Here is a 14,264-nt window from a genome sequence, read left to right as displayed (position 1 = left end):
AAATTAAAAAATAAATATTTTATCATATTAAATCAATAAGATGGGAACTTTTTTTTATATATATGTTTAGTATTATTTTTTCCTTTGATTATTAAAATAATTTGAACATTGTTATATTTTGTAACATTTTGAAATTTACTATTTTCATTATAGGTGAATGTGTTTATTTTAAAGAGTTTTTTTATCGTATCTTTGATAAAATATATGGAAAAGTTCATTTTTTTTTTCTTTTTTACGAAGTATTTATAATTCTTAATATATATATTAAATTTCATATTTATTCATTATTTAATATTATAAAAAATCATTTTAGTTAAATAATATAAATTTTAATAAAATCATTATCAAAATTTTATACAAAATTTATAAATACAAGATGAATATATTACAATAAAAACACCCAGTAAATGAATAGTTTCTTTTTTTTTACTTTTAAATTTCAATCTCATATATTTTTTACATTAATGAAATTGAATAAGACTTTACTTAAATGGATATATGTCTTATGAAAATAAAATAAATTTCTTTTAGGTAAGTATATATATTATTTAACTGATTTAATTGAAATTGAAAAATGTAGGTTATTAAAGAATCCTTTGCTATTAGCCATAATAAAAGTAAATGCTATCTTATTATAAGGATGAATTGATGATTAGTATAAAGTATTATTTGATTGTGATTTTAATAAAATTAAATTTTTATTTTTTTATTTTTTTTAGATTTAATCATATTTAAAATAATACAAATGAAAATAATTTTATTCCTAATAATTTCATAATTTAAAAATAACACATTTTTTCCATTATAAAATTTAAAAAAAATATTTTTCTATTTTATTATGTAGTGTTTTTTTATGTATTTATAAAAGAATGGCAAAAATTTTTTTTAAATAAAAAAATGATGATTACTATATAACAAATTGAGATATCATTCATTTTAAATGCACAATTCTATTATATTAATTACGATTAAATGTTATTAACAATACGCATATTGTATCCAAGAATATGAATTAATAGTATAATTGAAATTTATATATTTTAAATAAATGCGCTTTCTTTTAAATTAAGCTTGTTTAAAGAAAATAAATTTTTCTATTTTGAAAATTATTTTTTTTTTTTTTCAACATATTTAAAATTCTCTATTATTATGAATTTTAATTATTAACCTAATTTTATATTGGAATTTTATATATATCAAGAAAATAATTCTAAAATATTTATCGAAGAATGAATTAATGAAAAGTGATAAAAAAAGTGATTAGTTTTAGGACTAGTTAGAAGCAATAATGATGAAATATAATATATATTATATTATTAAATTATTGTGTGAATTAAGTATTTAATAAATTTTAATAAAAATAAATGAATATTTTTACAAAGTTATATAAATATTTTTATAAATTAATGTGTTAATAGTAATAAAACATTGGGACAACATACTTTTAATTTTGCTCATTTCAAATTTTATATGAAATAAGTTTTTTAATTTATACTATATGGCATAATTATATAATGTTTATATAATAATCATAATAATTTTTAAAAAAAAAAAAAAAGTAGTAAAAGCTATTTTGTATGCTTTTTAATAATTTGATTATTCTATAAACTATAAAAATATGAAAATATCAATTAATAAATCAACATCTTATTAAAAGAAAAAATTTCAATTATTAGAATATATATTATCAATACCTAATCTATTAATGAAAAAAAAAAAATATATCTACTGATAATGAAACTTATTACCATTAAACAAAAAATTCAATATATTAGAAACTTTGAATTTCTGCTGAATTGTACAATATATGCTTAGAATTACCTATGCTTTGATAAATCCGATAACTTAAATACTACTGACTTTTGGTGGAAATTAAAAAGGAATAATCAGAACTTTACCTGAAAAAATTTATAATTAATTTCACTAAAGGAGAAAACTTAACAAAGTAGCAAAAAGTTTTTATGGAAATAAGAAATAATTAGCACTAAAGGATAATCGAATAAATTAAGAATATATTCAAGTAGGAAAAATAATTTAAATATTAATAATAATAAGGTTCAATAGTTTAAAATAAACACATGATGTTAGTGATATCATATAAAGCGAGATTTCATGTACCTTAATAAGAGTATAATAGTTGTAATATAATTGGCTATCTATATAGTTTGTAAAATTGATGTAGTAGAAGAAAAAGAAGTTAAAGAATTCATAATAAATGAAATATACAAATCATTATAAAGGTTTTAAACAACTAAGTAAATATATAAAAAATTCGGTTAATAATAAATTACCTTAATAATTGATTTCCCTCGAAAAAAAAAGAGAATCATAATAAGTTTCAAGAACAAAGAAACTTATATAGAAAATGAAAGAAAGTAGGTCAAATTATATAAAACATACTAAGAATAAATTAGATAACAAAAAATATGTTGAGTAAAATTGAAAGAATGAATTTTTCATTCATTGTGTTTATAATAATATGAATACAAAAGTTACTAACAAAGTTGAACATATTATTGAAATTTACGGTAAACGAATAAAAATTTTGTTGGAAAGTAGTTCTGATTTAGTTATCATATTTCCTGTAAAAAAAAGAAAATTTGGTTAAAAATATACTTAACAGTTTCTCCAATTAAAATTAGTTGAGTAATTAAACATGAAAAGATGAAAATTTCCAGATTAGTTGTATGATGATTATTGGTTTATTAAATTACATATTTTACACTTTCGAAATGAATTTAACGATTAATTCTAAAATAAATACTTGTTACTATTATTTATGCTGAAGTTCTCAAGATTAACGAAATAACAATTTTTACATATTATAAAAATGCATCATCTAAAAGGAAAAAATGTTTTATTTGATATTTTATCTCGTACAATATGTCAACGTAATTCATTAAGAAAATTTATTATTATTAAAAAAATTCATAAGCTATTAAAAGAAAAAAATTGAATATTTTAAAGGAAAAACAGTTCTACACAATAAATATATTTCTGAAAATAAATAATTTCTTTTTTTTTTTTTTAAATAGTTTTATATTAATAAAATCCCTTTTATTAGATATTTAGTTTGTACCCTTGAGAACATTACATACGTTAAGGATATCATTTATCTGAATTAGTACAATAAATTCATTAATATACAAATACGAATGGAAATAATTATTAAGATTTTTTAATTTCTTTTTTTTATTTTAATTTTTTTTTCAAAATATACAAAAAAAAATTATTAATTGAAAGATAACTTTAAGATAAAATTAAAATATATTTTTTAATATATGCATAAATAAGTATATTAATGAACTATTTTAACATTTGCATTTATCATTGAAATGTTTGTCCATGATTTAACTAAATATCTTACTTTTTTAAATGAATAAAAATAAGCAAATTAAGTCTAAATTTTGCAAAGGATTTTTAAGGAAATGTCTTAAATTAATTTTCACATAATTTATGAAGTACATAAAATAAGTCTTTGAAGGATTAACAAAAAATATATATATATATATATATGCAATTAAAGTTAAATAAAATAAAGAACATATAAAATTTCCAAGAGAAACTATTACCAAAAATTGTATTTATTAAAGTGACTTAATACACTGGATAGTTAAAGAATAATTATAAAGAGGGCATAAATTTTATTTTGTGGGAAAACAATATTAAACAAATAATGAGTGAAAATTAGATTTTTCATTGAATTACAAGGTGAATAACTTAAATTCAATACTACTCTATTAGGCAAAGAAATATTATCCAATATTCACAAGAAAGATGGTGGAATGCTAATAACGAGAATCATAAATTGATGGTATAAAATGGACCTCATCAATAGAATTTGTGAAAAGAAAAGATGATATATAGAATATTCCTATGTATTATAACTATATAAATAAGTTTATTTTAGACGATTTATGTTTAATATATATTATGAATAATATATTTCAAACATTTCATAATTCTAAATGGGCTTCAATGATGGTCTCTAAATGTGGAATATAGAATACATTTTTAGAGGAAAATTATAAAAACTATATTAGTTTCATAATTGCTAATTTACATGCATTTGTTTTTAATATATTGCCATTTTGTTTGAAGATTATATTCGTAGATTTTTGAAAGAATAATGAAAAATATTTTTTCTATATTAATTCGGCAAAAAAACATATCTATTTACATTTATGCCATTATAATTTTTATTATAATAATTTATAAACACATAAACATAATAAAAGATGCTTTTTAAAAATTTACTCGTTGAAAACATATTACAAATAAATGTTGATTAATGTGAACTTTTCAAAACATTCACAACTTAGGAAAAATTAGATATCCTAAAGTAATAATTCTACAAGTAATGATTTATTAATTTATAATTCAAAGAATTTTCTATTATACTAAATCATAAAATTAATAAATAGTTTACAAAGTATATTCTACTAATTTTATATATTATAAAATTATTTATCATAATTAATATTATAATATTTATATATTTATACTTTATAATGTAGAATAGCTTATTTCATATGACTTTATAATTCTCTAATTGAAATTATGTAAACTCAATATTTCAATATTCTAGTTCATTAAATGGTTTATAAAACTCTTATATAGTTCCATCCAAATTTTCACTCATTTTTATTAAAACTTATATATTCAATTTTGCCAAACATTTGATAATATAATTTATGCATGTTGTATTTCATCAAAAATTAATTCTTCAATAAAAATTTATAATCACTCTCTTTATTTATCTATATATATTAATAAAAAGAAACCTTTTCCAATAGAAAAACGATATCGTTAAATAAAAAAAAAAAAATTTTTTTTGAGAGTACTTATTTTAAAATAGGTATTCTAGTATACTTTATTTAACGCATTTTTGTGTAATTATTTTTTTAAATTATATAGTTAATGCAATTTCTTAAACATCTTTCATGAACATTTAAATTTTTAGTTCTATTATACTTTTTCTTTTTCAATGTTTAAAGAGGTTTATATCATTCTTTATAGAATAAATAGATAAAGGTAATTTTTGAAGATCTTAGTCCTAACTCAAAGAAACAACCATAATCTTTTTATAATCCACTAATTATTACAGAAATTATATTAAATATTTTTTAATGCTAGCATCTAAGTTATTTTTTAAGTAATAATTTTATATACCCAAAAAATAATTCGAATATATTTAAGAATACTAACAGTATAACATAACCTACTACACTTTACTATAGAAATCATTTTAAGAAATGTATATACACATATATTGATACATCACATTATCTTTCTGAGTTAATGCTAATTTAAATATATAAAGAGACTAATTTCGTCCTATTTATCTATTTAACATATATTAAACTTTATTCAGAGGAGATGAAATATAAGGGAAAAAGAATTATATGAAATGATTATGTCTTTTTGCTTTTTATATTGAAGAATATAAAACACTTGTGATAACTTATTACAAATATATTTTTACAAAATATGGTATTAGTATTCAAAAATTATAAAGATACAAATGGAATTAACTGAATTTACATTAAAATTTTTATTATTGAAAGTGCTTAAAAGATTTTATTATTCTAATAGATAAATGAACGACCAATAATAGATATTACTCAACTTTTGAAATATCTCAAAGGTCAAAGAGAAATAAAAATGAAAATTATGTGTTCACTGAAAATATTTGAGAAGAATGCCTTGAAAATAAAAAGACATTATTCTGGATTAGATATACTAAGAAAAAAGAAGGATTTTTTGTAATTCTTTGGTTGATCAATTCTTTTTAAACAGTTAATCAATGAATAATGAAAAATATAATTTTTTTAAGAAGCAAGAATTAATTTTTATGAAAGATAATATTAATATATTATAATATATATATATATATATATATTATTTAAGTCTTAAAGAAAATAAGTGGAAAAATTTTTAAAACTTTTTAAATATCCTAAAAATTAGTGTTCTTAGGAAAATAGAAATATCGAGTTGACATGCTTTTATCTGAATAATTATAAAATTTACATGAAATAATATATATATATTCGTGTTATATAATGTTATTAAATAAAGTTTTTCTGATGATTACAATAAATATTTTTACAATAAAAAAAATTAGAAGAGATCAATCTCTATGATCTTTATTAATTTATTTTTTCAATACTCTACAAAATTCTTTGAATTGGAAATTAATAAATTTATGGATAACATTTTTTCCTAGTTGTATAAAAATATTCTATGCTAAATTTCTATATAGATATGAAAATTTTGCATACATTTTGATATTTCTAGAGAGTTTCCGATACATTTTTAGAAGATAAATCTATTATACAAGAATATATAGCAACGAAAAATAGTTTATCTTTTCATTATAAGACAAAAGGATTACATGTATCATAAATGTATAGGAATCATTTAATATATTACTTTCATAAAAGTAAATTCATAAGAGACTATAAGGTAAACAAAATATTAAAGAAAATAAAACATTCTTTTTGATTTCTCAATTGAATTCTTGATACTGAAAAATATTCTAAATTTATTAGTTTGTCAAGCTAATCATGATAAAAAATTTACACTTAATTATCAAGAATAGTACAAACTTTTGTTAATATTATGTTCAACAAACACAATAAACCTATACTTGGTGTATAGATAAATATTTCATGAATACATAGATTGATCATTTCTTGTTTTAAATGCCAAAAAATGTAAATGGCTTATCAAAGTCTACAGAATGAATTTTATAATGAATCTAAGAGTTGATCATTAACAATTAAATGTCTTTCACATTTGAATTATAATAAAAAGTGTTGGAATAGCTTAATAAAAAAACTTTATATATATGCATAATAAAAATATAAATAATATAATTTATTACTAAATTCATTAATAGATAAATAAAAGGTGCAAGACAAAAATATATATTTACCCATTAAAAAAAAACGAATTTTTTATAATTGTGATATTTCTTAAATAGTTAACTGTTTACTGAATTGAAACATAAGAAATGTGCATGTATATATTATCTTGAAATGTTTAATATATTTTTACAATCTTTAATAGAGCTAATAACTATTTTACTAACTTGTAACTAAGAAATTCCTTGAAACGCTATTGGTGAGATTTCCATTTTGAAGAAAATATACATTCAAGAAAAATTTTAACAAACAATGATAAAATTCATTCGAATAAAGAAATTAAAGGATTATAAGAAAATAAGTCCTAACAAAGATCTATTATATTAGTAAGTACTATCTTTATGGAAATGATACTAATGAGATTTTTCATGAAAGTTTTGATTATATGAATAAGATTATCCTTGAGAAAATAGATATACTTTTTAAAAGTACAAAATAGTGTTAAATTTGAATAGAATATTTAATGATTCCATAGGAAAAACATCATATACCTCTATTTATAAATGACTTTATTTTTTTAGAGTTTTAAAAATTATTACTTAAAAACTATCCTAAAATAAGAATCATCTATTTAAGAAGCTAGTAGTAAAAGTCTCATGAATAATTAAATTAAATTAAAATGAATTTAATTATTAATATTAATAATAAGTTGATAATATAATGACCAACAAGACATTTGTACATGAAAAAAAATGAAGTATTATAATGAATGCACACAAAATATATCTTTCCTGTCTCTAATTAAAAGATAAATTGAAGTTGTACGTAAAATTTTAAAGATTATTTCTTTAAATTATAGAGTTAAAGAAATTCATATTCTCCTTTATATGATCAAATATTTATCTATTAAAATAAGAAATATTTTAGAGAGTCCTAAGAGTTATTTAGTATTTTAAGAAAATGTAATTTTATCATTTATACGTGAATAATAATAAAAAACTATATATGGATATATAGAAATGTTTTCATATCATAAAAAGATTCATGGAAATATTATAAATAAAAGAATATCTTTTAACTTTTTCCTACGTAGCGGTGTATAGCTAATAATGAAAAATTTTAACATTTTTAGATAGATAAGTTTATTGTGTCAAAGATAAATAACATTAGCAATACGTGCAAAGTGTTCAGTGGTAGAATTTAGTTAAAGTTTATTTCATATAGCTAGAAATTGTTAAATTGAGGAAAAGACATTTACNAAAAAAAAAAAAAAAAAAAAAAAAAGGTATATTTCTTTTTAAGAATTAGTTTTTTTTGTGATATTATTTTTTGAATATCCTACAATTATTTACAATAAATAATTTATTAAATTTTAGATTAAAAGTTTAACTTTTTATGATTTATGTTAATATATCTATGAGTATAAAAATATGTGAATAAAATGCTATTGTAAAAAGTATTTATTTTTATGTTATCTCAGTTATGTAAAGTTATTGAAAAATGCAATCATGAATAAAAAAAAAAAATTCTATAAAAATATAAATAGAATTCATGAAAGTATTTTTTTCATCAATATACTTTTTTTTTTTTTTTTTTTTGTTAAATTATTTCATTAAGTATTATATATATATATATATATTATTTCCTACTAATTGTTCTTATTTAAAAACTTTTTAATCTTTATTATTGAAATTTTTTAAAGGATTAATTTTAATGAATTTTATTTTTTTTTTTAAACACGTAAAATTTACTAGATTAGTATTAATGTTCTAGATTATATTTTTTTTAACGAAATATGGAAGAATTTTTAAATATTGAAATAGTTTTATAAAATATAGAAATATGAAATATTTAGGTAAACATATTACATATAAGAGTAAATGTAATAAATCAACGTTTAAAAGTTTATAAAATGAATAAAAATAAAATAAAAAAATAAAAAAATAAAAACAGAAATAAGGACGACATACGTTACAATGGGTATGTGGTTATACTAATTTCAATAAGAGAACATTTGTTATTAAAACAACAAAAAGGATAAGTTAGAAAATACATAAATAATAAAACAATATTTATTTTTACTATAATCTTCTTAAATCTCTAAAAATAGAAACATTATTACATAAATAAAGTCATAGTATATAAAAAATAATATTCTATTAATAGGGTAATGTAAATAATATGATAGGGAAATATTGTTAAATATTGTTGTAAAATACTTATAATTAAGTTACTTCATAAAAAGAAGGTTCTTTAAATCATATAACTTCTAATTTTTCTTTACCCAAATATGTATTATTAAGTACTTTTTAGAATTGTTCTTTTTTTCTTTAAGTAAATTTTTGTTAATTTGTTAAATTCAATAAATAAAATTGTAAAGTTTGAAAAATAAAATAAAAAATGTTAAATTTATTGTTTATAACGGTTAAGTCTAATTTTTTAAATTAAAAAAAAAAAAGAATTATAATGTTGTTTTTGTTAAAATAAAAGAATATTTCTAAAGATTAAGTAAATAAATAAATGCTTAATTCAATAAAATTAATACCTGATTCTATGGATAATTATAAAAATAATTATTTAAAAGTAGAAAAAAAAGCATTTAAGTAAGTACATTTTTTTTTTATTTTTATTTTTAATTAAATTGTACACTTGACATAAATTTTTTTCAAAAATAAATTTTTAAAGGAAATACATATTATATATGTTAATATTTAATTCTAAAACCATAGGAAAAAAAAAAAAATTTTAAGTAATCCTTATATAATAATTTTAATTAATTTTCGTGTAAATATTAGCAATTAATTATGATAGTATTTATTTGATGAATATAATATATAAGTCATTATGTGTCAAATATTAATTTTATATAATAAAAGGTGAAGGTGATATTTTTATTAACAACAAATTCAAACATTTTTATATTTCAAGAAGGTTTATAAGTATATAAAATTTATATAAATAATATATATATAAATTTTTTTTTTATGTTTTTTCCAATAGTAAAAAATATGCTGTTTAAAGAAGTAATTATTTTTATCTTAGAGATATTTTAGTATTTTTTTTCAATACGAAAAAAAAAGATTATGTAAGTTTTATTTATTTAATCTCAATAGGTACATTAACTTATTAAAAAATAATATATAAAAATATATTAATTTTTTCTTCTCTATTTTTAAAAAGAATTAATGAAAATAGAATATATTTTTCTTATTGTAAAAATGATTTATAATATTACATACCATTTTATTTGTAATATATTTTTTTTTAATGAAAAGATACTTTATAAATATTTTTGTTTGATTTATTTAATAAATAATTAGTTATTTCGTTTAACTTAAGGTTTTTGTGAAATTTATTTTTAGCTAAAATATATTCAATTTATATTAATATAAAAATATTTTATTTAAATTTTTTCTTACTAGAACTATTTTTGTTTAAAATAAGATAAAAAATATAATAAAAAATTACGGTTTTTATTATTAACAATGAGTACTCAATTTTGATTAGGATGATTATGTAACTATAATTTTGTTACTTATTTTTCATTATCAATCTTTATCTGGAATGTAACCATAAAAAAATTACGTAATCAACCGCAAACTTTGTAAATGTTTTTATTTGTTAAAAATATTGTAAAGAATTAATATTTTATGTTTTCGAACATGCATGCAAAATGAAAAATATGTTGAAGAAAATAAAAATATATAAAACTTATAAATACCTGAAAAATATCCAAAAACAATCTTAAAATTATTTTTATTTATAAAGTATAAAACACTTTATTTTACCATTTAATTCATTATTATTCTTTAAAATAGTATCTGTAAAATTACATAACTTTTTAGGACAAATGAGAGTCTCAAAAATACTTTTTTTTCTTAGCTTTTTTTTGGTTTTCAATTTATTAAAAATATGCTTATATGCAAACCAGATTTCATCGAAAAATTACAGTTATTTAAATAAAAATAATTATGAAATAAAAAAAAAAAAAAAAAAGAAAATATTATCTATCTGCTTAGGTATAAGTCTAGCAGCTGCTGCTGCAGCAATAGGAATAGGATTTTACATGTACAAAAAGGGGTCAAACAGAAGAGGACGTATGTTAGATTTTCCTGATCATGATGAAGAAATAAAACATGAAAATGACAAAAAAAAAGATTTGGAATATGAAAATTTTAAGGAGATAGTAATAAATAAAATTAAGAATGAGTTTGACAATTTAAATGACAATGAAAAAATAAATATAATTAACAATGACGATTATATAAGAAATATTATTGGAAAGTTATCACTGGATAAAAATGTTTCATTAGAAAAAGACGTACAAAAACGCCTAATTAATGATGTTAATTTATCTCTAAAGAATAAATTTCTTAGTTTTTTGAATAATAACCGCAATGTTAATGTATTATTGAATATTGAGAAAGCAGCACATGAAGAATTATTAAAACGATTTCATAAGTCAGATGATAAACAAAAACATTTAATGATTTATAATAATAAAATAGTAGTTAATGCTGTTAAAAGTGCTGCAACAGATAGAGGATTAATACTTTCAGTAGATGAATTGAATCCTATCACCAATAATGTGTTTACTAGATTAGAACCTACATTTGATATATTTTTACGAAATCGTAGCAAAAAAAAGTGATGTATATGCATGGTTTTAAAGAATTATGTTGAATATTTCTTTAATATATAATCTTTACACTTTAAACAATCTGGATACAAAATCTTATTAAGTTAATTTTTTTATGGTAATATGCGCATTTTGTGTGATGAAAAATCTTAAAATATAGGTATTACACAATTTAAACAAAAGTATGAAGTAATAATAGGGAATAAAATTTTTTATGATTATGGAGTATAAAGATATGTGTTTTTATAATTATTTGAGTTATAAAGGATTGTGAATGAATAAAAAATAAAACAAAATCTATGAATGTACTGAATTTGGATTGTTAGCATTATACTACTATGTTATAAAATAACTTTATCTTCTTTTGTACTTATAAAGGAAATTAAGTAATACCTTTTTTAATATAGAATAATCATTCTTGCAAAATACATTACCATAGAATTACAAAAATTAAAAGTTAAAAAATTTTCCTTATTTAGCATATTTTATATGGAAATCATACATATATCTGAATGGAAGATTATTGGATATTGTTACTTTGCATATTTAGAATAATCATTGTTCTTGTTCTCTCTTAGCAACGATAAATCTTTTATAATAATTCTTTAAAATATTTTTTAACATAAAAATAATTATAATTTGCAATTTTAAGTATAATGTGAAGAAAAAAAGCTAACTGTATTTTTAAAATAACTTTTTCTTCTTATATTTTAAATTTTACATAAGTATAATTTTTTTTTTTTAAATACAAAAGTAATTCTTGCATTTTAATTTTTTCCCTTTATCTAACAAATTAACATTTTATTTGTTCATATAAATAGTGAAAAATTAGCTATATTTTTGTCTCCATAAATTAAAATTAAGGATTATTAAATATAAATTTTAAAATATATTATAAATTCTAATCATTTTTTTAAATAATTCGTTTTCTCCCACTGATCTTATTAGCAAAATATAAATTGTTAATATTATTGTGGATTATTGTGTTTATACTTTAGATTAAATATAAAAATAGCTTTTATAATTATAAAAATCTTAAAAATGATTGAAATATTCGTAGGAAACATATCAGCATTTTACATAATTGAAATAATTTTTCTAAAATGTGTACTATTCATAAAATCAAATTAAATACACAAATAATAACAATTATTTTAAATTAAACAATATTTTATGAAAGGAAAAAAAAAAAAAAAAAAAATTAAAATCCTTTAATTTATAATATTGCTATCATTTTGAATAATAATGAGGGTAACTATTTATGATTTTATTACAAACTTAATTGAAATGTATACAACTGATAATGTAATTGAAATTAAGATAATATGAATATATCTTTATATATATGTAAATATATAATAATAGTAAATTTAAAAAACTTCTTTTCTTTTTTTAACATTTTTTCAAGTTTATTTAACTTTAAAATTCAGATTTACTTTTACATTATTATACATAATTCTTTTTTTATTAAAATAAATCTTTCTTTTTTAATATGAACTTTACCCAATGAAATAATTTAAAAATTTTAAATACAAACTTACAAATGAGATTTGTCGACATGAAAATATTTTAATCTTCAAAATAATTTTGAATAACTTTTCATTATAAAAGAATACAGAAATATATTATAATATACGAAGAAAATGGTATAATTTTTAAGATTAAATTAATGTTTGAACCACTTATATTATTTATAAAAAATATATTATGATTAACTATACGTTAAGTTAAAAATTATTTAAAAAAAAAAAAAAAAAAAAAATATGTGGTAATATATTCATTTTTTTTATTAAATTAAGACATTATATAACCTTTTTAGTGGGAATATAAGGGGAATACATATGTAATAACATTTTAGCTATGAAATATAAGTAATAGGTTTTTTGCTCAACACAATACAAAATAACATAATTTTAAATATAAGTAATTTTATTATGCATTTATCTATCTAAAATATACTATAAAATAAATTATAATTTATTGCAAACTTAAAGTTAAGATGAGCTATTATGAATGAATAATAATTAAAATTTTTTTTTATTGAGAAATATATGCTTATGGGACAAGTTTTGAATAAACAATATAATTAAGTAATTTATATGTGCTTTCAAATTTTTTGTAGTAATAAAAATTGATGCGTTATCTTACACTGAAAAGTTACCTTTAAAAATAATCTTAATTTATATCAAAATCTAAAATTTCATTTTCTTATTGATGCGATATTTTTATTTTAATTTTTTTTTAAAAAAGAAGGACCTATATGAAGTATAGACATATTCTTTTGTATTTCATTTATTTATGCTCTTTAAATAGAACACATTAATCCAATGGTAAATTATATTTATAATAAGTATCGAAAATAATAAGCAATATAAAGAAATGTTATTCTAAATAGTTTTAAATATTTTTTATGGATTAAATACGTAGTTTAAATAGGAGAAATTTTTGTTTTTTTTTGTTATATTGTAAAAAATATAATTAATTTTTATTATGGTAAATATCATTCCTAGTTAATATATGATATCTATAAGAAGACTTTTTTTTTCCTTTTTTTAATATTATATATACTTTATTTATTTACCTTAATTTTAATTGTAATATTTAAATTTATTTTCTGTTACTTAAATAAAGTTAATTACACTTTAGAAAAAGTTATTAAGATTTGTTTTGTTTTTAATGTCCTATTTTCAGTATTATAAAACAAGAATATTCGTTTTTAAAGTATGAATAACAAAAAAAAAAAAAAAAAAAAAAAATAA

The 14,264-nt window shown here is 17.7% G+C and overlaps 1 protein-coding gene across 1 annotated transcript, besides 2 other annotated features; it reads left to right on the top strand.

Moving 5' to 3' along the window:
- The first annotated feature begins 3,737 nt into the window (after positions 1 to 3,737).
- Positions 3,738 to 4,321: a repeat region.
- A 2,921-nt stretch (positions 4,322 to 7,242) lies between these two features.
- Positions 7,243 to 7,745: a repeat region.
- Positions 7,746 to 10,716: 2,971 nt separating this feature from the next.
- Positions 10,717 to 11,517, top strand: ETRAMP (early transcribed membrane protein; the record flags this gene model as incomplete). Its single annotated transcript, XM_028670638.1, has 1 exon — positions 10,717 to 11,517. The coding sequence occupies one exon, from the start codon at positions 10,717 to 10,719 to the stop codon at positions 11,515 to 11,517; it is 801 nt and encodes a 266-aa protein (XP_028527371.1).
- Positions 11,518 to 14,264: the final 2,747 nt, after the last annotated feature.

This window comes from Plasmodium gallinaceum (genome assembly GCF_900005855.1).
Source record: "Plasmodium gallinaceum strain 8A genome assembly, contig: PGAL8A_v1_76, whole genome shotgun sequence".
NCBI lineage: Eukaryota > Apicomplexa > Aconoidasida > Haemosporida > Plasmodiidae > Plasmodium > Plasmodium gallinaceum.
The sequence above is the reverse complement of the archived record's forward strand: the minus strand, read 5'-3'. Positions and strand labels throughout refer to the sequence as shown.